Source organism: Mustela nigripes, chromosome 2, assembly GCF_022355385.1.
Source record: "Mustela nigripes isolate SB6536 chromosome 2, MUSNIG.SB6536, whole genome shotgun sequence".
NCBI classification, from domain to species: domain Eukaryota; kingdom Metazoa; phylum Chordata; class Mammalia; order Carnivora; family Mustelidae; genus Mustela; species Mustela nigripes.
The window spans coordinates 150,697,058-150,723,224 of record NC_081558.1 but is presented as its reverse complement, the minus strand read 5'-3'; the positions used below and the strand labels follow the sequence as shown (position 1 = coordinate 150,723,224).

Sequence of the window (26,167 nt, the reverse complement as noted above, 5' to 3'; positions counted from 1 at the left end):
TTCCAGTCAACAATAGGCTAGTAAGATTTGGGGGAGTTGAGTTATATGCAAATTTTTGACTGTGGGGGGCCTGGCATCCCTTACCAGTGCATTGTTCAAGGGTCAACTCTACTGCTATTTCTAAATTACCATGGAAAAGTTTGAAAAATTTATGACAGAGAGCAAAAGTAACTACACAGCCCAATATATGCTTTGAGAAGGACTCCTCACTTCAATGAATTACTAATTTATTTACTCAATTGATAAAATGTGACATAACCAGTTATTTCTTTTTCTGGAGGAATTTAAGCAGAAAAGAAACATGAACAGAAGATGAGGTCATTAAGTCAATTATCTTTAAAATAAAAAATTTTATTAATCTAAGTAGTATTCTAAAATAAACCACAAATGTTTTACCTAAAACGCCTCCCCCGCTGCTGGTTCATTTTTGCTCGAGGAGCCACACCATCAACAGCCATAAAGAACACTTTCCTAGGTTTAATAATGCGAAACAACACCTCCAAGTAGTGAAAAATATCAGTAAAGATTTTATCATCAGAAATTCTGAAGTGAACATCATCATCATTAGGATGGGAACATTGATGTATGATTCCATTCATATCCAGGTACAAGTTGTCAAATTCAGGAATCTAAGAAATAAAGAAAAGTGACCAAGATTGTTACTATAATCAATGATGGATATTTAAACATCTGGGAAAAGCAGCTGATAAAAAGCAGGATATAGGGACATTATTATATAAAAACTGAAAAAATAATCATAGTTGCATAAAGAAAGTAAAGAAAAAATGCATAAGAGAAATTGGTAAGATGGAGACATAGTATATAACTATATAATGTACCAACAGCTTGATCAAATTTACTGTCAGGAAATTACCTACTTATTTAAAATGCCCAATGGGAAAATACCAAATGAAGTACTTGGCTCATTTGGTACTCAAACTATTAGTCCGACATCTACTTCTTAAAGTCAATTTCCCCTATAAATGGGTAACATAATGCCCATCTAAAAGGCTCTTTGTACATGGTCATTAAAAGATTTTACAAATGATTTAAACCCTTGTATATTTGGTTTCACTGAGAGTTACCGATTTGATTGTATTAATTAAGAAAGCTTCGATTATGCCAAGAAATTAAGGAAATTTTGAAAACAGATTTCTTGTTTTTGACATGTGGATTAAAAATTTCCTAAACTTTGGCTAACAGGTGTCTAGTTTCATAAGTAACAGGTGTCTACTTTTATAAAAAGACTTTATGGCTTGGGCTCTCTTTATCTTTTCTTTATTTAAATGTTTATAATCAAGTAAGGGGAACACGGCAAAAACAAATCTACACTAAAATCTTATATAAACTTAATGAAATCTTATATAAACTTAATGAAAGCCATCTCTGAAACAATTCAAATTTTACCATAGGTACAGAAATGATACATTTTCCTCTTACTGAGAAAATGGCAGGCCTCTGAGTTGGGGAGTGAAAAGTTTTGGTCTCTGAATCAATGAACACCATAAAAACATACTGACAAAACACTCATTTTATGAGATGGTATGAGGCACCACATAAAAAATTGTTAAATGTCCTCACTGAGTAATAGGATCAAATGACATGAAAATTGTGATAATGAGGTTTTAAAAGTATATTCAAGATTTACTGTTTGCTTCAAAAAATCTGAAAACCTCAATCAAAATCTCTAAGTGAGAACTTTACAAAACGATTCCAAAGTTTACCTAGGAGAATAAACATGCAAGAAAGAGTATTTTAAAAGAAAAGTAAATGAAGGAATCTACTTTATATGATATTAATGACTGAACAAAATAGTTTACAAATAGTAAAAGTTTGGGACGACTGGGTGGCTCAGTGGGTTAAGTGTCTGCCTTTGGCTCAGGTCATGATCCCAGGGTCCTGTGCTCTCTGCTCAGTGTGGAGCCTACTTCTCCCTCTCCTTCTGTCCATTATCCCCCCTTCCCCTATCAAATAAATTAACAAAATTCTCAAAAAAAGAAAATTAGTAGTTCAAGTGTATATAGAAATTTAGTACCTAAGAGGCATTTCAAACCAGTGAAAGGGATGGGGCACCTAGCTAACTATCTGGAAATAAAACTGTATCTCATCTTCTAACACAATAAATCCCAGAAAGATTAAAAATATTAATGTGAGAAATATAAGTAAAAAATTATATACAAATATTTTGGTGATTTTAGGATGAGGAAAGCCAAAACTCATAAACCAAACAAATGATGGACTTGGCCATCTATATTTTTTACAGCTATAGGGTTAAAAAAAGTATCAAAAACAAGTTTAAACTAAAAATGACAAAATGCAGGGAAATGCTTGCAAATTAGGATAAAGTCAGTATTCCCAACATACAAAAAAATCCTCAATTAAAAAAGAGCAAATTTTAAAAGTAAGCATGGAAAATGCACAGCAATTCAAAAAAGAGACACAGAAGTCTGATAAACATATGAAAAGATGTTCAACATCCCCAAATTTCAAATTAAAATAATATGTCATTTTCCCCAACATGTTAGCAAAGATTAGAAAAAATGATATTACCCAGTTACTGGCAAGGTTTTGGGAAAATAGATATTTCCTATGTCATCAAAAGTGATAGTTGGCATTTATTAAGCACTCATTAGGTGCCAAACATTGAGCCAAATATATTCATTGTCTCACTAAATTATGATAAATTTAAAAGAAAAATATTTGGATTCTCCATTTTGCAGAAGAAGAAAATCACAGAGATAGAAAAGAGAGAAAATGGCCTTTACACGCAGTAGTCTGGATGGGAATATAAATTGGTGTAATTAATATGAAAGTATATATCAAAACCTGAAGCATTTTATTTTCTTTTTTTTCTTTAAAGATTCTATTTATTTGAGAGAGAGAGTGAAAGAGTGATAGAGCCAGCAGGGGGAATGGAAGGCAGAGGGAGAGGGAGAAGCAGACTCCCAACTGAGCAGGGAGCCTGACGCAGGGCTGGATCCTAGGACCTGAGATCGTGACCCGAGCTGAATACAGATGCTTAACCAACTGAGCCACTCAGGCTCCCCCCAAGATTTCTACTACTGGAAATTTATTCTGAGAAATAATCAGAAATGTGCACAAAGATGTAAGCACAAGAATATTAATGGCAGTACTATTTACAAGAGATAAAAAATGAAATCAAAATGCCTAATAGGAAACTGATGATGGTACATCCACACAACAGAATACTACATATTAATTACAAATTATGATTAACATTCATATTTTACATTAGATAGTGTGTAAAATACAGACAGTCAAATGACAAAAGTAGGCTATAAAACAGGGGGCATGTTATTATCCCATTTATAGTAAATATTTATCTATATGTACATCTGCATATAAACATTAGGAATATACAGGAACAAGACGTTACTGGTGGTTAACCATTGATGTTGGAATTTCAGTTTATTTTCCTTTAGAAGATATAAGAGCTTTTACAGCTCTCAGTACTATATTCATTTTTACATAATAAGTACATACTTCATAATCTGAAAAAAATAATTATCCTTTTAGAAAAGAAATTTTAAAAATTCTCTTACATTTCAGATTAGTAAGAAAAATACAGGATGAGTAACCATTGACTATTCAGTGAAGACAATGAGAACATGCAATAAAATCTTGCTCCTTCACAGACATAATACTGGGGGGGGGGGGAAAGAAAAGGGGGGAGAGAAAACCAAAAAAAGAGGCTTTAGTATAGGGAACTGAGGACTGTGGGAGGGGAGGTGGGTGGGGGGGTGGGGGGTTTAAATAGGGGAAGGGGACTAAGGAGGGTATATGTTATGATGAGCACTGGTTGTTGTATATAAGTGACAAATCAATAATTCTACACCGAAGCAAGTATTATACTGTTTGTTAACTGATTGGATTTAAATAAAAACAGGAAAAAAAAAACCCAAACACAATACTGAGTTATTACATCTGTAAAATAGAAGTTCTGACATTATTTTATACTTTCACCTTTCCTCAACCCCTGTATCTAATTAGTCACTTAGGTTTCATTTATGGTTTGTTTTTTATTTTTAATTTAACTTCCAAAATGTCTCTAGAATCCTACCCTCTTAAGCATTCCCATTGTGTTAGGCAATCTCATAATTTTCTCCATCCCCAGACTTCCTGTCCTAGTTCAAGCCCTCAGTTTTCCAACTAGACTGCTTGCTTTTTTTCTCTCCCACCACAGTGTAGCTAGCCATTTTTCTAATACATAATCTAATCATGTTGCTTCCATACTTAAACCCATATGATACTAAAAACCTTTAATACCATAAAAGGTTCTGTATGACTTGGCTGTTCTCTCTCCCACCAATTCCATGTTTTTTCCTGTTTGCATATACAGTCTACAAGCTAAATATACAATATATTACGTAGAAAGCCATAGATGTACTGGGCTGTTCCAAACCTCTATGACTTAACAGATGCTACTACTTCCTGAAATGCTTCTCTTTCCTTTATGCTCTTTCTTCCACTGATCTTGCAGATTTTGACTCCACTTTCAAGATCCAGCTCAGTATCTTTGGAAGCTTTCCTATACTTACCCAAGGAGAAATGATGCTCCCTTCTCTATGTCACACTCTTATTTGTTTTTGTGAGAGGGAGAAATGATTTGTTTTGTGAGAGTGAGAAATGATGCTCCCTTCTCTATGTCACACTCTTATTTGTTTTTGTGTTCCCAATGCATATAAGAATGCCAGGCACGCATGCATGCATGCATTTTTATTGAACAATTAAGTGTGATATCTGTCCTTTCCTACTAAACTCTGAGTTCCTCAAAGCAAGGTCTCTGATTTGAGGAATTCACAGTTTAGCAGAAAAGGACAGACATTACACTTAAGTATTTGGTCATGTTCAGAACTCTTGGTATACTACCTGACACAAAGTAGTGAGTAGAAATATTTAATAATAAACAGTGAAGCTCTTCCTTTATTAAATGTGATAGCACATGTAGGCTATAACACTTACTTTGAATATGCATTCATACTGCTTTAAATTGTGGTTAAGTATTAACATTTCAGTATCTAATTTTCTCAAAACAGTTTCTTTTAGCCAGTGTAACTTTGTATCCTACTTAGTGATGCTGCAAAATGTCTTTTTCATTAAGACAATATGTATCTGACTATTAAAAAGAGCTGCTGGCAATTCTTTTGGCCCAGTTCTTTAATCCTATTTATCTTAAACAATCCCGAGATTTTGTTGCTTCAATTCATTTTTAAATATGCACGTTTTATTTTTATTTATTTTTTTAGAGAGAGGGGAAGGGGCAGAGGGAGAGAGAATCCTAGCAGGCTTCATGCCCAGCATAGGGCAATCTCACAACCTTAAGATCATGACATGAGCCAAAATCAAGAATCGGAAGCATAACTGAGCCACTCAGGCACCCCTTTAATACGCATGTTTTAAAACATACTACATATACAATGTATATTTTAATATGCAATGTTTTTATATAGTATGTATTCTTTATATGTGTATTAGTATGCTATGATTAATAAATTCATTTGCTTAATAAATATTTACTGAAGACCTATTATGTTATTACAAAAGTAGGGATGAAGTTGTAATGAGGAACATATATATCTGATGAAAACTCAACTTTACAAAACAAAGGTCATACAATTAAGATTATAAACTCTTACAGCATATGCAGTTCTCCTGTGATTAAAATATAGTACAGTGCTGGGGGGCTCCTGGATGGCTCAGTAGGTTAAGCCTCTGCCTTCGGCTCAGGTCATGATCTCAGGGTCCTGGGATCGAGCCCCTCATTGGGCTCTCTGCTCAGCAAGGAGCCTGCTTCCCCCCACCTCCTCTGCCTGCCTCTCTGCCTAGTTGTGATCTCTGTCCAATAAATAAATAAATAAATAAATAAAATCTTAAAAAAAAAAAACCTAATACAGTGCTACTATAACAGCTAAAATATGGGGCACCTGTGTGCCTCAGTCTGTTAAGCATCCCAGTCTTGATTTGGGCTCAGGTCCTGATCTCATGATTGTGAGCTCGAGCCTCACTCCACCCTGGGCATGAAGCCTGCTTAGCATTCTCTCCCACTCTCTCTTCCCCTCCTTGCTGGTGAGCGTGCTCTCTCTCTCTCTCTAAAAAATAAAAAAATAAATAATAATAATAATAACTATAGGTAATATATTAACTATAGGTATAATAACAAATATAGGTAAGTACTTACCATGTACTAGACAGATTTAAATGCTTACTAGTTGACCCTTGAACAACCCAAGTTTGAACTGCATGGGTTCATTTATATGGGAATTTTTTTTCAGTAAATATAGTACAGTACTATAAATGTATTTTCTATTTTCCTATGACTTTCTTAACACATTCTTTTCTCTAGCTTACTTTATTGTAAGAAAACAATGCATAATACATAATAACATATAAATATGTGTTAACTGTTTATGTTTTCAGTAAGGCTTCAGTCAACACTAGGCTATTAGTAGTTAAGTTTTGGGCAAGTCAAAGTTATACTTGGGTTTTTGACTGTGCTAGGGTTAGCTGGGGGTCGGTGCTCCTAATACCCACATTTTCAATAGTCAACTGTATGTGCATTCACTTACTTAAGTAAGGCAATCCTAATATTATCTCCATTTTGTAGCTGACAAAAGTGAGTCACTAAAAGATTGAGTTACTCACCCATAGCTAGTAAAGTAAGTGTTGGGGCTAAATTTGAAACCAAGCAGAACTACTCTAGAGCAGTATTTCTTAATCTTTCTTTCACTATTGTCATTCTTGTCTAAAAACAAGTCTTTAGACTTGTTTTTTTTCCTAATCATCACCCTCCAACGGAATTTCAATACCACAGCTCTACTGTATATCTGTTTACATACTGTGGCACTTTACTGTGCAAACCTCCACCCTCTCAACAATTTTGGCCCCTTAAGGAACGATATTGTTCCTGTTCATAATTTGTACTCTTGTGCCTGCATTTTTAAAAACTATGGTAAAATGTTAATTAAAACTTTTCTATCTTAACACTTTTAAGTGTACATGTTATTCCAGTGCATGCACTTTTAAAGCCAATCTTCTATGCATTTTGCTACAAATTGCACAGAAGGAGACACAAGCTAATATTTCCATTTTAAAGTGTCTGCTCTTGTATAGGGAGTATATCTGTTTCATCCTTTACTATATCTGCTTCAGAAAGATGCCTTGGCAAGTCAGTTATGAGAGTTCATAGGAGGCCAGCTACTCCTGCCCTTTTAGTTATAAATACTGCTACATAACTGGCCTACATAGTCTTTTAGTGAATATTCTGCAGTTCTCCTGTTCTCTGGTCCATCAGATTTTGCCACATTGCTTCCTTTTTCCTCTTGCAGGGATGCCAACACCAACTGGGTCTAGAGGCTATTGGTAGTTTGTCCCTACCTACTTGTATTTGGGTGTTCACAGGGATATATTACATGGTTTTATCATAAATGTTCTCTGGATTTCAAACACTGCTATCTAGTTGTTCCTTTTTTTTCTTTTTCAAAGATTTTATTTATTTGTCAGAGACAAAGAGAGAGCACAAGCAGGGGGAGCAGCAGGCAGAAGGAGAAGCAGGCTCCTCACTGAGCAAGGAGCCTGATGTGGGACTTGATTCCAGGACCCTGACCTAAGCCAAAGGCAGACACTTAACTGACTGAGCTACACAGGCATAATCCCTAGTTGTTCTGTTTTTATACGAGGATTCAAAGAGACCAAAAATGATGTTGTTGTCTTTACCACCACCATCTTCCCACACCTTATTCCTCCTCCCAATCTCTTCCTCCCAGGACTAGCTTTTGAATTATGGTGACTTAGGTTTACCGTCTTTTAAATACTGCTTAAGAGAATAGCTGCTAACCCTTTATTATATTTGCTCTCTTTGTTGTGGTGGTCGTTGTTAACTACAAGAATCAAACATTTTTGAAAGATAAGCCAAGTTTTAAACCTATCCTTTTAAACCTATCATATGACTGCCTTAAAGAGATTATTTTTGTTCTTCAATAAAAAAAATTCCTCAGGATGGTGAGAAGCCAAGACAGCTTTACCAAACCAAATTCTGCTCCAAAGAGTACAGAACAAAAATATTAATGGACAAATTATATGTTATCAATTCAATCCAAGTAACAATCACACTTTTTTCACTTTGGAGATAATAGTGACTGATACATGGCAGGCACTCAGACTTTTCTTGAATGAATGACCCAGGAAAGCCAAAGTTGGTTGTCTCTGTTTCTGAAATGTACCAGACATCCTTTTTCACCCTTTTCTCTGGAAAGAACTATCTTCCTAAATCTGACTCAACTCATGTTTCAAATAAAGGAAAAATAAACTACTGTTTCGGAATTTTTGTAAGCTTTTCTTCATTTACCAAATCTGACAGGAATTCAACAACAAAGTAACCCTTCTGGAAGTTTCACCCTATATTCATGCTTATTATACTTTTTTTTTTTAAAGATTTTATTTATTTATTTGACAGAGAGAGATCACAAGTAGGCAGAGAGGCAGGCAGAGAAAGAGAGGAGGAAGCAGGCTCCCCACTGTGCAGAGAGCCCGATGCGGGACTCGATCCCAGGACTCTGAGATCATGACCTGAGTCGAAGGCAGCAGCTTAACCCACTGAGCCACCCAGGCGCCCTTATTATACTTTTTTAAAAAAAGATTGGGACACCTGGGTGGCTCAGTGGGTTAAAGCCTCTGCCTTCAGCTCAGGTCATGATCTCAGGGTCCTGGATCGAGTCCCGCATTGGGCTCTCTGCTCAGTGGGTAGCCTGCTTCCTCCCTCCTCTCTCTCTGCCTGCCTCTCTGCCTACTGGTAAAATAAATAAATTATAAATAAAAAAAGATTAAACCCTAATTTAATAAACAGCATGATGGTGTTGGCTGGATTATCTTCCCTCACTACTAATAAAATGTTATCCATCAAAACTGATTCATTAGTTACACAAACATCAAAACTGATTTTCCTGTAAGATATAAAATGGACACGAGATCTACCAAAATCATTAAATGTGACAAACACTAACGTATCACCCGAAGTCTAGTTTACCTAATAGATAGCTGCTTACTATTTCTCTCCACAATTCCTCTACATAAACATTTTTGGAATCCACACAAAACCCTTGCACTGTGATATTATTACATACTGGATTACAAGCCAGATATTATTATTACTAGTATTATGCTGTAACAATCTCTCTTTCTCTTTCTCTTTCTGTCCCTCTGTCACACACGCACACTCGCACACTGAAGTCTCCAAATAACTGCCCCTGCCCGTCCAAGTGTATTATTGTTTCTCCTGGAACACGGTATTCGTACGACCTTTGAGATAATCGAAAAAGAGTAACGAAAGGTATCATAAATATGAACCATCAGCTCCGTCAAGAAGTCTAGGCGTTGGGGGTGGGGTGGGATGCAGGTCCGGGTAAGGGAAAGTAAACAAGGTGACTCAACCGCGGAGGCACTGATTATATTGTTCGTACGCGGGTCTGTTGCTTTCTTGGGGGGGATGGCGGGGGGGGGGACTTCGAATACCTGCTCCGGCTCTCCTGCCTCTATAAGGGAATATGCAGCTCCCCGGGCAGGAAAGGAAAGAACTCACTAAAATGCTCCTGCCCTGGACTTAATTTCCGAATCGCGGAAGGCCCTACGCCGCAGCAGAGCTGTCAGAACTGCCGCGATGCCCGCGACTCTGCCCACGGACATGAAACCCACGTCTTCGCCCCCATTCTGAGGGTATCTTCAAACCTTCTCCTCCCTTCCCTTCATCGATCATGGGGCAGACGACGAGCAGAAAGAGGAGGCTGGGGAGCCCAGTCCCAGGATGAGGGAGGGCCGCGGGGCCCGGGTTCTCGGCCTCCTAATCCGCTGCCTCCTAGCTCACCCACCTGATGCTCTTTCACCACTTCACTGAGGCAGGGATACCGCTCCGAGATCCATCGGTAAAACTTGGGGACTCCCATTTCGACCGTCAACGCTAATTCCAGTCAGGGCCAAACCGAAACCAAACGCCCCGCCGGGGCCTAAGCTGCTGCCTCCGGCCGTCGCTCCCCGGATGACAACACACCGCCAGCCCGACCATAGAGAGCAGTCGACGGGCCTAGAGCGGCCGATTCGAGGCCGCTTCCCCGGGGCGGGGCTCTAATCCCGGTTCTCGCTCACAGCCAAGCTCCCTGGTGGTTGTGTTTAAGAGGATGGCGGTGTGCGGGTGTGTTATATTTAGTTCTGGCAATGTCGGTTGACCGAGTAGACGTGGGAATGGTGTGAAAACCTCACGGGCCTGCTGGAAGAGTTTTGGAACGGGGTATTTGTCCTGACTGCTTCTATGCCCTGGCATTACTAATGTCAGTCTTTTTCAACACAGATTTGGAAAGATCTGGTGATTTCTTTGGTTTAGTTTATTTCGTTTGGGGAAGGGGAAGTTTTTTTTCAGAGGGATATAACCCTATATCAAAACTTCTTTTAAAAACTTTTCCCCGCAAATTATTTGTTGGAAAAAACGAATAACTTCCTTCCACCTCACCCTGATTCCTCCTTAAGTCAACATTAAACGCCCCTCGGAACTATGGTATACTTTCACATTCTTGTCCCTTGTGTTCATGTTTTTCTCCCATCACACTCTAAGCCCGTAAGAAAAGCACAATATCAAGAGAACTTAAGTGAAATGCTGTTATAAAGAATTTTTCCATTTATTTGAATAACCGCATTATTTTGTAAATATTGTGAATTATTTTACATCAGCAAGAAAATTTACCAAAAATGGGACATTAAAATCTTTAATTTCAAAACCTTGTGAAATTTTAAGTGTCTTCTAAGACTACTAGATTCTGTTTTCTGGTAAACTGTCCGTATGACAGGATCTTTAAAATTATTTAGTTTTCATATTCATGCCCCTTGGTTTATATTTTTTTCTATTACATTTTCAACCATGCAAAAGTTTTATTAAGTGATCTTTATGTGTGCATTATGTTTATATCTGTTTTATTAGACTAGACTGTCAGTTCCTAGAGGGCAGGGAACGTAGCTCTGTGCAGGAATCTAGCATAGTGCTGTGCCTACAGCATTTATTCAATGTAATTTTCTGTTGTTCAAATGAATCCTTTTGCTAGTAGTACTTAAAAGAAAACTCATAAAAATTATAAAATGAAATCAGGCTGGGTTATTTCTTGTAAATACATCTTTCTAGTACAGAAAAACATAAGATGTTCCATTTCTCCAGTATAATGAACAATTATTTTAGGAAAGTAGTTTAGGGGTGCCTGGCTGCCTCAGTTGGTAAAGCCTTCAGCTCATGATCCTGGAATCTCCGGATGGAGTCCCAAGTTAAGCTCCCTGCTCTGTGGGGAGTCTGCTTCTCCCTTTCCCTCTGCCCCCTCTACTTGTGCTCTCTCAAATAAATAAATAAATCTAAAAAAAAAAAAAGGCAGTTTATTTCTTAACAACATCATATATTATTTTAAATATTATTAACAATAAGGTAGTTAATACCAGTTGCTCCAAGAACATAAACTTGTGCTGTACTTTGAAACTGAATAAACAATCACAGGTAATACCAAATGCACTAATTTTAGATTATTTGCATATTCTCTGAAGTAGTTTCATTTCACATATATGGGGTCCAACCAAGGTACATTTGGCACAGTAAGTTTTCATCAGTAGCTTCTTGTATAAGGTAATGCACATGTCCTTCAATAGATAATGGCAGCCCTGTCACTCTGTTTCGGGTCTTGATTACACCTTGCAGTCGCTGCTCGATGTCAAGAACATGGGTCTTGGCCTAATAAGAAGAAATTGAAAATCAATCATAAGTGCCAAGAACCTAATAACACCTGAATGTTGATAATTTGAAATTACTACTTTTTGGGTGTTTGACAAATGTTCATGTCATTTTGTGAATCATTACCCCCTTTTTAGGAGCAAAAACAGGTAAAAGAGAGAAGAAATGAAACAAATGCAACTTGAGATAACTGATTTTGAGGCTTGCAATGTTGATTTAGCATCAACTGCATGGACGTTTTTCTGGACTATGTGAAATACCTGGGAATCTCTTCCACACTACAATTCTAGAAAAATAATAATTTAAAAAATTTACCCCAAAATGTTAGGACTAAAATGTTTGAATGAATATTCTAGTAATAGCAACAATACTTTAAATGCCTAATATTTAGATTATGTTACTAAGTGCAAATGGAGTTCTAAGCTACTTGGAATGGCACACATTTCTCTCAATAAGAAAGCTTATCAAAATGCAAAAATAAGAATGTTATTAGAAAAACAATCCTCAATCTATTCTCATTTAATAAAAATGATTATCTGCAAACTTTGAGACTTCAAGCAACTTTAGTAAGGAGTAAATTGCCATATATTAAAGTTGAGACCTGCTGCTTTGTAAGTTCAGGTAATCTATGCGCAAGCTTTTCCCACTGTATCTCATAATTCTAAACCATCTGAAGTTAAACAAATGTGTCTTGAACTTTATTACACAAATTATAATAATGTTAACATTAGTAATGACAATAAAGAAAACTTATTGACACCTTCATACTAAAGAACGACATTTCAGGGGTACCTGGGTGGCTCTACTGGTTAAGCATCCAACTACTGATTTTGGCTCAGGCCATGATCTCAAGGTTGTGAAATCTGAGTCGCATGTCAGGCTCAGTGCTGGGCATGGAGCTTGCTTAAGATTCTCTGTCTCCCTTTTCCTCTGCCCCTTCCCCTCCCTTTCTCTCTTAAAAAAAATAGTAATAATAATAAAATAAAGAACTAGATTTTCAGAGTATTCATCGGTCAGTCACTGACAGTATTTTGAGTCAATTCGCATTGATAGAGACATACTGTGTCACCTCAAATCAAGCTATACCTTCTACTAACCTTTTCATTGACAACCTCCCCAGTTTCATTCAGTGATGCCTTGGAATGTCCTTTCACTGGTTTACTCCATTCCACAAGAGGATCATGTATAAAAGTTTTTAAGACACTAAAATGTAAATAAATATAATATAATGTTATCTTTGTAAAAAGAAATGTCACTAGTAGTCAACATTTAGGTGAAAAATAAGAATGAGAAGCTAATGGTAATATTCTTATAATATATATTAGTACTGCATCATTAAGATGTGAACTTACTGTTTTGGACTGAGGGGTTGAAAGGAAAGTGAGGAAAGGGGAAGATAGAGGGGGATCTGAGGCGCTCTTGGAGAGTAGAGCAAGGTGAGTTCTGTGTGCATTTCTAAATGCATACAGTACACTTCTATAAACTACCTATGGAAAAACTCACTCAGATTCCTTGTAGGCACCTCAAATTCAGTATTTCCAAAACAAAACTCATTATCCTTTCCCGAACTATTTCACCAGTATTCCCCAAATCAGTAAAGAACAACATTATTCACTCATTTGTCCTAAAAAAAAGTCTAGGAATCACCCTTGGCTCTCCTTCCTTATAACATTCAATTCTACCTCCTAAATGCCTTTAGAATCTATTTACCTTCATTACTACTGTCACTATCTCATCCAGTGCACCATCATTTCTTTCCAAGTTACTCAAATGGTCCACTAACAAGTTTTCTGGACTCTAGCCCAGACTGCAACTGTAATTTTTCTGCAGGGTAAATCTGATGACTTCGTTTTTTTTTTTTTTTTTTTTTTTTTTTTTAATTTTCTTCTTACCCCAACCCCCACTGCTTCTGGTTGTTTTCAGGACTAGGTGTAAACATGTAAACCAGGCCCATGTGGTCTTTTGATAATCTAGCCCTGCCCACCTGTGTGATCATCACAGCGCCATCTACGTGAAGTGTATGCTCTAGAAAACAGAATTACATTTTTTAGGCAGTCCATGCTTTCACTTGTCTTGATATTTCTTCACTCATAACACTCGCTTCCCCTTTGTGTGGTCAATTCCATTTATCATTAAGGTTTCAGCTACTTCCTCCAGAAATTATTTCCTGACTTCCCCAGATTGGAAGGGGTTCTTAGAGTTTCACAAGATGCTGTACATAACATTCCTTTGCTCTGTGAGGAGTCTGCTTCTCCCTCTCCCTCTGCCCCCTCTACTTGTGCTCTCTCAAATAACTAAATCTTAAAAAAAAAAAAAAAGACAGCTTATTTCTTAACAAAAACATATATTATTTTAAATATTATTAACAATAAGGTAGTTAATACCAGTTGCTCCAAGAACATAAACATAACATTCCCATGACTTATTTCATAGTTGAAAGTTTGTACCTCCATCCATTTTGCCCAGCCCCCACCCCCAATCGCTGGCCACCACCAGTCTGTTTTCTGTATCTATGAGCTCAGGTTTTATTTATTTTTCATTTGCTTTTATTTTAATTCCAGTTACTTAACATAGTGTTATATTAGTTTCAGGTGTACAGCAGTACACCTCAGTATGGAACTCAACAGTTCCATACATCACCCTGTGCACATCATGACAAGTATACTCCTTAATTCCCATCGCCTATTTCACCCATTCCCCACTCTCCCCTTTGGTATAACCATCAGACTGCTCTCTATAATAAGAGTCTGTTCCTTGCTTTGTCTCTCTCTCTCTTATTTTTTTCCCTGTCTGATTTGTTTATTAAATTCTACATATGAGTGAAGTCATGGTATTTTTCTTTCTCTGATTGACTTACTTCACTCAGCATTATATGCTCTAGCTCCAACCATGTCATTGCAAATGGAAAAATTTCATTTTTATGGCTAAATAATTTTCTATTGTATACATATACCACATCTTCTTTATCTATTCATCAATGATGGACACCTGGACTTATTCCATATCTTGGCTATTGTAAATAATGGTGCTATAAAATCAGAATGCATGTATCCCTTTGGATTAGTGGGATTTTTTTTTTTTTATTCTTTTGGTAAATACCTAGTAATTCGATTGCCAGATCATAAGGTAGTTCTATTTTTTTAAGACTCCACAAATACGTGATCTCACATATTTGTCTTTCTCTGTATGACTTAATTCATTTAAGCGTAAACGCCCTCAAGGTCTATCTATATTGTTGCAAGTGGCAAAATTTCCTTCTTTTATGGCTGAATAGTATTTCTCTGTGTGTGTGTGTGTGTGTGTGTGTGTGTGTGTGTGTGTATACACACCACAGTTTTTTTTTAACCCATTCATCCATCAATGGACACTCAGGTTGCTTCTTGGCTATTGTAAACAATGCTGCAATGAACTATAAGTTATACCTTATTTAGGGCGCCAGGGTGGCTCAGTTGTTAAGCATCTGCCTCTGGCTCAGGCCATGATCCCAGGGTCCTTGGAATGAGCCCCACCCGCGTCGGGCTCCCTGCTCCCTGGGAAGCCTGCTTCTCCCTTTCCCACCCCCCCTACTTGTGTTCCCTCTCTCACTGTCTCTCTGTCAAATAAATAAAATGTTTTAAAAAAAGCTATTATTTTAAAAAATCTACTTCAACCAATGCAAAGTGGCTTCTAGTATAAAAAAACAATATTTAGGAACCAATAATTACATTCAAGATTACTGTTAAATTGTTTATAAAACACACGTAATTACCTCATTAAAGGCTCTCTCTGATCTCGCATCAGCCTCATTGTAACTTCACAAGCCCTTCGAAAAAGACCTTCTGTTCCCATAGGACCCATTCCATTAACCATATTATGAGTCAATCGAAATGGAACAATTTCTGGAACTTCAAAGGTTTCTCCCTTAAAACAATGCATTTTATTAAAAAGTAACAACGTTAAAATTTTAAATCTTTATGCAAAAAAGTTAGAACTTCATGTCTAGATGCTAAGCAAAGTGCAAAGTACTGTCAAAATATTTATATTTTTAACTATATTAAAGGCCTCTGTCACAAAGAAGCCATGTAACTCTATCTTTGATCTAGAGGATGGATGATCACCTGTCACTGAATCAGTATAGTGAATAATACTATAGAGAAATTTTTATTTCTTTCAACATTTAGTATCATATTAACTTCCTTATTGTTCTTCTTGAATAATATAAAATAAAACCAAATATTCTTATATTTTTCTTTTTAAAAACATTCACTTTAAAGCAGGAAAGGAAGAAAAACAGCCAAATGTTAGATGTTCATATCCCTCAGACAGAATATATAACATACAATATAATGAAGTCCAGTTCATTTACTTTCTGCCATTCTCAACCTGCCTCCCATAAGGACTTTTTATCCCCAAACTTACTGAGTTTCCCTAAATTCCTTTCTTGTACGTTTTAACATATACTAGTGGTTTAACTCTGATTTTCTTGGTTTCCTGTGACAGCAGAAGGCAATCCTTAGAAAATGGGGATGAAGAAAATTGGGGGTTAACCCACCAGTCTGCCTTCTAGAATCATTAACATTGGAAAATTAGAAGGGGCTTTAGGGAGAGTCCAACCACCTTAATTTATTCCCAGGCCCCACTCTGGATCTACAGAATCTCCTGGTATGTCTCCAAGGTATCTGCATATTTTGCTTAAATTCTTGGATGATTCTGATAACGCTGCCAGGTTTGGAAACGCTCACATTAAACTCTTATGTCTCTCTAAAACCAAGTCTCAGTAAAATGACCTGATCTGCCTATGTTCACATAACTAAGAATTGAGTCAGAACTTGAACCTTTGGATTTCAAGTTCAATGCTGATTTTACTCTATCACTATTCTGAGTTCTCTTCATCTTAAGTTGCTTTACTGAGGACTCAGGGATTCACCAATCAAAACCAGTCAACAAACTCTTAGTGTGACTCAACTGTGACTATAACTGCCACCAATGGGTATGTTTAAGAAAAACAGTTGTTGAACAAAGGAAATTGGGAGAAAAGATACAATTACTAGAGTAAGTCACATCACCTACCTTATTGAAGAGACAGTTGAAATCTACATGTACACATTCACCAGTCAGAGAATCAAAGAGAATGTTTTCACCATGACGGTCTCCAAGCCCCAAGATATAACCAACCATTGACATAACTGCAGTGGAACGGCAGTATGCTGATCTGCTACTGTACCTAAAGAAAATCACAAGGCTTTCCAAGTATCTTCATGCCACATGAGGCAACATAAATCTAAAATATTTTTTTAAACATTAACCATAACAATGTATTATCTTCTTGGTAACTTACCATGATGTAGGATCAGGGAATGTCCTCAGAAACCACTCATGAAAAACTGGAGGATGCCTCGGTAGGAGAAATTCTCGGAACACTTTGAGTTTTTCAGACAAAGCTGCAGCTTTTGGTAGCATACACTGGCGGAGTTCTTTTCCTGTCATATAAACTCCTGCAAGGTAGAGTGTTTTCCATTAATCACAAGCCAAAGAAGAAAAGAGGCAACTTTATAAAAAAAATCTATTTTTATTCAAATTGTTAAACAAAAAAGCAAGAACAGAAAAATTGCAATTATGCATAGGTAAACTTATTATAATAAAATAACACATTATGTTTCCCTATACTTATCTGAAGTGAAGCTACTTGTTGATGAAAATGTCAACAAAACTAATGTAGAATCAACTAATTCCAGAAAATATCACTCAGAATAAATCCAATGTAAAGAGTACCCTTGGAATTATAAAAATGCTGCAGCCCTCACTAAAATTATAGTGATTTCTCTGTTCCTCAGCATGTAGTATAGATCCATACAGAATCATTATTTAAAAACCTACAATGGTGCTCTGAAATAATTTACTCTGTGTGAATGCTAGCCTATAAGCTTCATTGTACACCTTGTTCTTGAGCTAATCTTGTACAATGGAAATCATCTGGAGAAACAGAACTTTTTCTTCTGATACACTGGTTAGCCTATATAATGACTCCAGTCTATTAAATGCCTTTTAGGCCCACCTTGGTTTGGTGCTTTTTATACCTGAATCATGACCAAAAGTTTTATAGACAACTTTGAGATTTGAGGGTTTTTTGTTTTTATTTTTTAAAAAATATTTATTTATTTGATAGAGAGATAGAGAGAGAGAGCAAAAGTAGACAGAGTGGCAGGCAGAGGGAGAGGGAGAAACAGGCTCTCACTGAGCAGGGAGCCCGATGTGGGGCTCGATCCCAGGACCTAAGTTGAAGATAGCCACTTAACCAACTGAGGCACCCCGCTGCCCTGAGATTTGAGGTTTTTAGATTCAAATGTTACAGTTCCCATGTGTTTATGATATAAAAAAAAATTTTTACTATTTTTAACAACCAAAAGCAATAATTAAATCACACATAATATTTTATCTTTCTAATAAAATATCAATAGCAAGTTCCTTGCAATAAGAGTCCAATCTTTGAGTTTCAGCTCTGCAACTTATTAACTTTGTGAACTTGGGTAAGTTACTTAACCTCTGGCACTGTATATAAAATAGAGATACTCAGACTTAATAACAATAAAAAATAAAGTATATAACATACTTAGCACAATAATACAGTAATTTATCTGTATCACTTATTGTTATGGGTTAAACTGTACCCTCAAAAAAATGTGTTTAAGACCTAACCCCTAGGACCTGTGAATGTGACCTTGAAAGACAGGGTTGTTGCCCATGTAATCAGGTTAAGATGAAGTCATTAGGGTAGGCCCTTATTATAATATGACTACTATATAAAATGTTATATAGGAAGAGAAAACAGAGACATACAGACTTAGAACACTATATGATGACAGGAGAGAGAGTGAAATGATCCATTAAAACTAAGGCACATCAAAGATTGCTGGAGATAGCAGAAGCTGACAGAAAGTCTTGAAAGAGATTCTCACCTAGAGCTATGAGAGATCTGGCCTTACTGACACCAAGATTTTGGATTCATAGCCTACCAAACTGTGAGAAAATACATTTCTTTTGTTTGTAGGACTTTGTTACAGCAGCCCTAGGGAAATGAATACACTTATTTTCTACATTATTCTGATAACTTCATCTATTTACTTATAACAGACTGCATCATATGCAATAAAAATTTTATTTCGAAATAGTTCTAGACTTACAACAAAATTGCATAGTGATACAAAGAATACCCATATATTCTTCACCTAGCTATTTTTAATGTTCATGTCTTTTTAAATAATAGCACAATTACCTAAATTAGGAAATTGATAGTTACAATGTTATTGACTAACCTTCAGATCTTATTCAAATTTCACCAACTGTCCCACTACTGTCTTTTTTCTGGACCAGGACCAACTCAGGACCCCATATTACATTCAGCTGTCATGTCTCCTTAATGTCCTCAAATCTGGGAAATTTCTGTCATTGTCTTTCATTACCTTGACATTTTTAAAGAGTTATATTTTTGTTTCTCCACTCTAAAGTTACTATTTTTTTCCCTTTATAATAAGTATGCTGTGGGGAGATATTCTGAGACCCAACAAATAACCTGTTTCTCATCACACTTTTGCTCATTCATTTTAGGATCCATTGATATTCATTGCCTGCAACAATTATTACTGTGGTACTTGCTAATTGGTTATTTTCCATTTCCATCATTTTCTCTACATTTATTCACTATAATTCTATTGTAAGGAAGAACTATTCCTACTTCCCTACTTAATTATTTATATGAGTGTGGATTCATGTCTATTTATTTTAAATATTTATTTATTTGACAGACAGAGATCACCAGCAGGCAGAGAGGCAGGCAGAGAGAGAGGAAGGGAAGCAGGCTTCCCGCTAACCAGAGAGCCCGATGCGGGGCTTGATCCCAGGACCCAGAGGTCATGACCTAAGCCAAAGGCAGAGGCTATAACCCACCGAGCCACCCAGGTGTCCCAGCATGTTTATTTATTTTATTCCATGAGTTAATCTAATACTATATCATTATTTATTTTGTTGCCCAAATTATCCCAGATTTGTCCAGGCAGAGACTCTAATTCCAATCTAATACCTGTGGCTCTATTCTAGCCTTCCCTTTCCTTTTCTTTCTCTCACAGTGAAAAAGCTAGTTCTCATTATCCATAACATATTTATTTATTTGCTAAAGTTGAGTATACACATAAAGTAGTTTCCGAATCACTAACCAATACCTTTGTGAAGAAACAAATTTTAGTGTACATTCTTAAAAACTACATCAAATTCATACATTCTTATAAGCTACATCAAATTCTTTTGGGATAATGATATAATGAGGATAAGAAAGGGAATAAAACACTAGGAAGAAAAACACATAAGAACTACTGTATATTGAGCCTCATTTGACCTAGAAATTCTACTATGGCTTATACAAGAAAAGGTATAACATCATCTTAATAATTATGCATATTGTCAGATTTTATAGTCATATATATATATATATATATATATATATATGTATTTTTTAAAATTTTATTTATTTATTTGACAGAGAGTGAGAGAGAACACAAGCAGGCATAGCAGCAGGCAGAGGGAGAGGGAGAAGCAGGCACCCCGCCAAGCAAGGAGCCTGACATGGGGCCCGATCCCAGGACCCTGGGACCACGACCCAAGCCAAAGGCAGTTGCCCAACCAACTGAGCCACCCAGGCACCCCCATATATTTATATTTTAAGAATTAATTTTAGTACCCTTTTCCTTATATAGTTTGGTCAGAATAGGTCTCAAGCCAGCAGTGTTGTTAACCCATTCAATAATCCCACATTCATCATTCAGGGGAATAACTGCATACGTTCGAATATGAAGTTCTCTTCTACGAGATTCTGCATCTTTTCTTAAGCACTATTAAAAAAAACACATAAACTTAAAAATTCAGAATTTCCAAATGTCATGTCAAATATATCTAAAGATTATTCATTTCATAGCAAAAGAAACTCAGTTAAAGTTTACTATGTGGTATAGATGAATAATTCTTCAAAATGATAGGAAAGGAAGCTACTGGGATAGTATCTATAGTCTTTTCCAAATCATTAAAGATGTGTGAGGCAAGTCACTCTTTTTGATTATTCACTGTTAATGTGACAACAATACTGTGTTCAAAATATACTTGTATATTTAACAAGAACAAAATGTTCTTTTATTTTTTTTATTGCTTTATAGATATTACTGAAATATTAAGTCCTTGGGCACAAAGACTGCTGTTTAATTTTGATTATTTAAACAAAAAGTATGAGTTTTGTAATAACCTCAAAATGTCATTTTATTCTTGCAATTTAATATTATGGCTTCATTTGAAAAACTGTCTCCTAGTAGAAGAAACCTTTTACATCTCATCAGATTAATCCTGAATTATTCTAGGTAAAGATGAACAGTATTTTGTATAATTCTGAAACTGTATGAAATAAACAAACTAAGCACACAAATATAATTGCAATCTGTCCAAATAAAAAGCACAGTCACTAACCAAAAACATATTTTAAACTTCAGGAATAAACTGATTATATAAATGTCAGCCAAACAGTACAGTATTAGAATGACATGTAAAGAGATATTGCAAACAGCATTATCAGATAAAGGGCTAGTAGCCATAATCTGTTAAGAACTTATCAAACTCAACACCCAAAGAACAAATAATCCAAACAAGAAATGGGCAGAAGATATGAACAGGCATTTCTGCAAAGAAGACATCCAAATGGCCAACAGACACATGAAAAGTGCCCAACATCACTTGGCATCAGGGAAATACAAATCAAAACCACAGTGAGACACCACGTCACACTGGTCAGAATGGCTCAAACTGATAAGTCAGGAAATGACAGGTGTTGGCGAGGATGTGGAGAAAGGGGAACACTCCTAAATGGTTGGTGGGAATGCAAGCTGGTGTAGCCACTCTGGAAAACAGTATGGGGGTTCCTCAAAAAGTTGAAAACAGAGCTACCCTACAACCCAGCAATCGCACTACTGGGTATTTACCCTAAAGATACCAATGCAATGATCCAAAGGAGCATGTGCACCCAAATGTTTATAGCAGCAATGTCCACAATAGCCAAACTATGGAAAGAACCTCGATGTCCATCAACAGATGAATGGATAAAGAAGATGTGGTATACATATACAATGGAATACTATGCAGCCATCAAAAGAAATGAAATCCTGCCATTTGCAATGATATGGATGGAACTAGAGGGTATTATGCTGAGAGAAATAAGTCAATTAGAGAAAGACAATTATCATATGATCTCCCTGATATGAGGAATTTGAGAGGCAACGTGGGAGGTTTGGAGGGTAGGGAAGGAAAAAATGAAACAAGATAGGATAAGGAGGGAGACAAACCATACTGAGGGTTAATCTCACAAAACAAACTGAGGGTTGCTAGAGGGAGGGGGTTATGGAGAAGGTGGTTGGGTTATGGACATTGGGGAGGGTATGTGAAATGGTGGGTTCTGTGAAGTGTGTAAGCCTGACGATTTACATACCCGTACTCCTGAGTCAAATAATATATTATATGTTAATAAAAAAATATACAAAAAAAGAAAAAAAAATGACATGTAGAGATCAGTTTGTGGTCCCCTAGTCCAATATAGACTGTAGTTTTTCACAATCAGGCTACTGTATCTTACCATAGCAATGTGATGGAACAGTAATGCAATAATCAGTGACAAAGCTGATTAAGATAAATTTATAAAGTAAAGCCAGGCCAGTTGATACCCCTAACCAGAAAAACACTAAAGGGAGATTCGGATGAACATACTAATGGTCAGTGAATTAGGTTACCAATTTACTAAGCATTTTAAATAAAAAATAATGCTTCCTAGTGCCTTTGAAATGGGTTTTTAATGTCATATTAATATTTTTAAAATTATTTTTGGTTACACTAAGTACAAACCATAGTTATTCTTTTCTAAAAATTAAGTTATCTATTGCTGCATCTTTTCTATGTTGAAAGTCCATAAATTTTCCTGCTAATAAAAGAGATGCCGGTGAAATATGGGGAGAGGATAGAGGAGGGACAAGAAGTTTACTTAAAAAATAATTAAATTTCATCTTTCTATTGTATGGTTTAATTTTCACCAATAGAAAAAATAGCTGCTATGCATTTACAAATACCTGGCCACAGAATAATCAAAATACCTAAGGTCATCCATAAAATTAGTAAAATTTCTCACATCATCTCTGAGACAGAAATCAAGCACTTACCAAATGAATCAAAAAAAATACTAATGATCACTTCCAAGGGGTGTGCTGATAAAAAGAGAACGTGGGACAGCTGTGTGGCTCAGTTGGTTAAACATCCAACTCTTGATTTCGGCTCAGGTCATAAGCTCAGGGTTGTGAGATCAAGCCCTGAATCAGGATTGTGTTCAGCAGGGCATCTGCCTGAGATTCTCTCTCTCCCTCTCCCTCTGCCCCTCTCCGCCCCTGTATACTCTCTCTGAAATAAGTAAATCATTTAAAAACAAAACAAAAAAATCCCAAAATAGAACCCAATATCTTTTGTCTAACACTAAAACAAACACATCTGATAGAGTCTATTACAGATAATTTAAACATTAAATAGAAAATATTTTCCCTAACATGCACTACATGTTTTTCTCAATATAATAAAAGTAATGTGGGTTTTGTTTGAGAATTGCTAACACTGTTTTTATTTTTAAAATTATTTTTATTAACATATAATGTATTATTTGCCCCAGGGGTACAGGTCTGTGAATCATCAGGCTTACACATTTCCCAGCACTCACCATAGCCCATACCCTCCTCAATATCCATAATCCAACCACCCTGTCCCTACTCCCCCACCAACCCCCCAGCAACCTCAGAGTAATGTTATTTTTTAAAGTAAAAATTACATGAAACCAGCAATTCCATTTCTGGATAAATACTCAAAACTGAAGAAGGGATTCAAAGAGCTATTTATTATTCACAATAGCAAAAAGTGGAAGCAACCCAAGTGTCCACTGATAGATGAATGAATAAACAAAATGCAGTATCTACATACAGTTGTATATTATTCAGCCTTACTCGGGAAAAAATTCTGACACATAATATAACATTCATGAACGCTGAAGGCAATGCTAAGTGAAATAAGCCAGTAAAAAGGCATAAAATATATATGATTCAACTTCTACAAGGTATCTAGAATAGTCAAATTCATGACAGAGTAAGTAGAACAGTGGTTACCAGAGGCTGAGGAGGAAGGGAATGAGAAGTTATTGTTTACTGACTAAGGAGTTTCAGTTTGGGAAGATGAAAAATGTTCTGCAGAGGGATGATGGTGATAGTTGTACAAAAATGTGTATGTTCTTAATGTCACTGAACTGAACTCAACTGGTTAAAATATAAGTCTTATCCCAATAAAACAATTAAAACAAAAAAGAGTACATTTCATTCTCTTTTTAACAATGGTCTATCTGCATTATGAAAAGCTCTTATCACATGATAGTAGAGTAATTCTAAAATTAAAGCAAACTATCTCCAAACCTTATTAATCAAGGAATTGAATTCCATTAGTCTACAATCCTTTCTCAGGTCATCTTTTGGCTTACACATCATGATGTAGAATTTTCCATCTGATCCTTTCAAAGAGATCTTCTTTGGTTTCTGAAGAGAAGCAAGAATTTCCACCTAAAAGATAATAAGTTATATATAAGTTAAGGTCAAGATTCTTTGTTTAAATTTTTATGTGTAAATATTGTGTTACCTAACAAAAAGAATATAATAACCTATACTGTGTAGTAAGTGTATTATTTTAATAATTTCTTTTATCATAATCACGGATGGTCTATAAAAAGAATACCCATGAATAGAGACCCACTGTCAACCATTAGGAATGGTTATAAAGTAAAAGGAATACTTAATTAGCAATATAAGTACTTACACATCCAAATTTAGGCAGCATCTTCAGGACAGCCACAATATTTAAAAGATTTTTTTTTTTTTTAAAGATTTATTTGAGAGAGAGAGAGCATATGGGAGCATGAGCGAGCAGCAAGGAGGGACAAAGGGAAGGGGAGGAGCTGACTCCCCACTGAGCAGGAGCCTGATAAAGGTCTGGATCCCAGGACCACACGATCATGACATGAGCCAAAGGAAGCCCCTCAACTGACTGAACCACCCAGGCGCCCCTTAAAGATTTTTGGAACCTGTCTTGAGAGCTGGAGACACTGTTTTTAAGTCTTTAATGGTAAGAAATGTTAACAATTTAATTTAACTCGATTTTTGAAAAAAGAAACTCTTTCAGTGGTGCCTGGGTGGCTCAGTGGGTTAAGCCTCTGCCTTCAGCTCAGGTCATGATCTCAGGGTCCTAGGATCAAGCCCCACATCTGGCTTTCTGCTCTGCAGGGAGCCTGCTTCCTCCTCTCTGCCTACTTGTGACCTATGTGTGTCAAATTAATAAATAAAATCTTAAAAAAAAAAAAAAAGGAAAAGAAAAAAGAAACTCTTCCAAAATCAAGTCCACCTAATGAGGTGAGTTAATAAACTGAATACTATTAAGTTAAAAATAAAGCATGACTGTAAGTAAGAATTATTTCATTATGTGGTTTAGTAACTGGCTCTGAAGCAATTAAACAAATGTTTTGATACACAGAATTACTGGAACAAACAGTTTTCAAAAGTATTTACTTAGAAATGCTCTAGTACCACTTCTTTAAAATAGTCACATATTCATAGTCACATGTTATACTTAAAAAAAATCAAGCTCTTCTTAGCTGAATTTTACTTCCTCCTGAAGTATAAACAAAGTATTTTGTTCTCCATTTTCAGGATGAAAGAAAGCATGAAAAAATCAAATTGTGAAAAATAGAAATATACTAAAACAATATAAGCATCTAAAAAAATTCAAAATACTCAGTTTAACATGGTTGTTTTTTTTTTTTAAGTACAATCTTGTCCTAGTACAAGATTAAAAGGAGAATAAGCATGAATGCTGTGTATCTTATAAGATACACTGGAGAAGATAAGATGAAAAGATAGTTGAAAAGTTGACAGTACAAAGGTAGTAACTGATTAGAAACAGACACATAATGTTAGCAATATGTACCAGAGAAGCTTAGGAGAGAAAAGGTGATCACTGGAAGACATAGAAAGCTAAAAATGGTGAAAGAACCATCTCTCTATTATGCTATTTAAGATGCATGGCTCTCATTCTTCATAATATACATTGGAAAAGTATCAATCTTTTCCATATGGATATCTTTATAGGTCACAGATATTGAGAACATGGGATTTTTAACATTCAATTTTATCCCATCAGTATAAGAGAGTTTTACTTTTCTGTATTTCTAGTAGTTTTTTTCTTTGCAAATAAAATGCACTTAGGGGGCACCTGGGTGACTCAGTTGGTTAAACGACTGCCTTCAACTCAGGTCATGATCAC

General features: G+C 36.0%; 2 protein-coding genes across 4 annotated transcripts in view; both read right to left on the bottom strand.

The window, feature by feature from the left end:
• The window catches only part of XRN1 (5'-3' exoribonuclease 1), a 99,600-nt gene extending 88,271 nt beyond the window's left edge, over window positions 1–11,329 (bottom strand). For both annotated transcript variants that reach the window (XM_059391814.1, XM_059391816.1), the window contains exons 1-2: window positions 9,882–11,329; window positions 397–629 (exon numbers count right to left, since the gene is read on the bottom strand). In XM_059391814.1, the coding sequence (XP_059247797.1) occupies window positions 397–629; window positions 9,882–9,956 (308 nt within the window). In that variant the 5' untranslated portion in view covers window positions 9,957–11,329. The remainder of the gene's footprint in view (window positions 1–396; window positions 630–9,881) is intronic.
• A 72-nt stretch (window positions 11,330–11,401) lies between these two features.
• The window catches only part of ATR (ATR serine/threonine kinase), a 90,806-nt gene continuing 76,040 nt past the window's right edge, over window positions 11,402–26,167 (bottom strand). For both annotated transcript variants that reach the window (XM_059391812.1, XM_059391813.1), the window contains 7 exons: window positions 24,271–24,414; window positions 20,481–20,631; window positions 17,088–17,244; window positions 16,820–16,973; window positions 15,519–15,670; window positions 12,868–12,973; window positions 11,402–11,770 (listed from right to left, as the gene is read on the bottom strand). In XM_059391812.1, coding sequence (XP_059247795.1) covers window positions 11,597–11,770; window positions 12,868–12,973; window positions 15,519–15,670; window positions 16,820–16,973; window positions 17,088–17,244; window positions 20,481–20,631; window positions 24,271–24,414 — 1,038 coding nt within the window. In that variant the 3' untranslated portion in view covers window positions 11,402–11,596. The remainder of the gene's footprint in view (window positions 11,771–12,867; window positions 12,974–15,518; window positions 15,671–16,819; window positions 16,974–17,087; window positions 17,245–20,480; window positions 20,632–24,270; window positions 24,415–26,167) is intronic.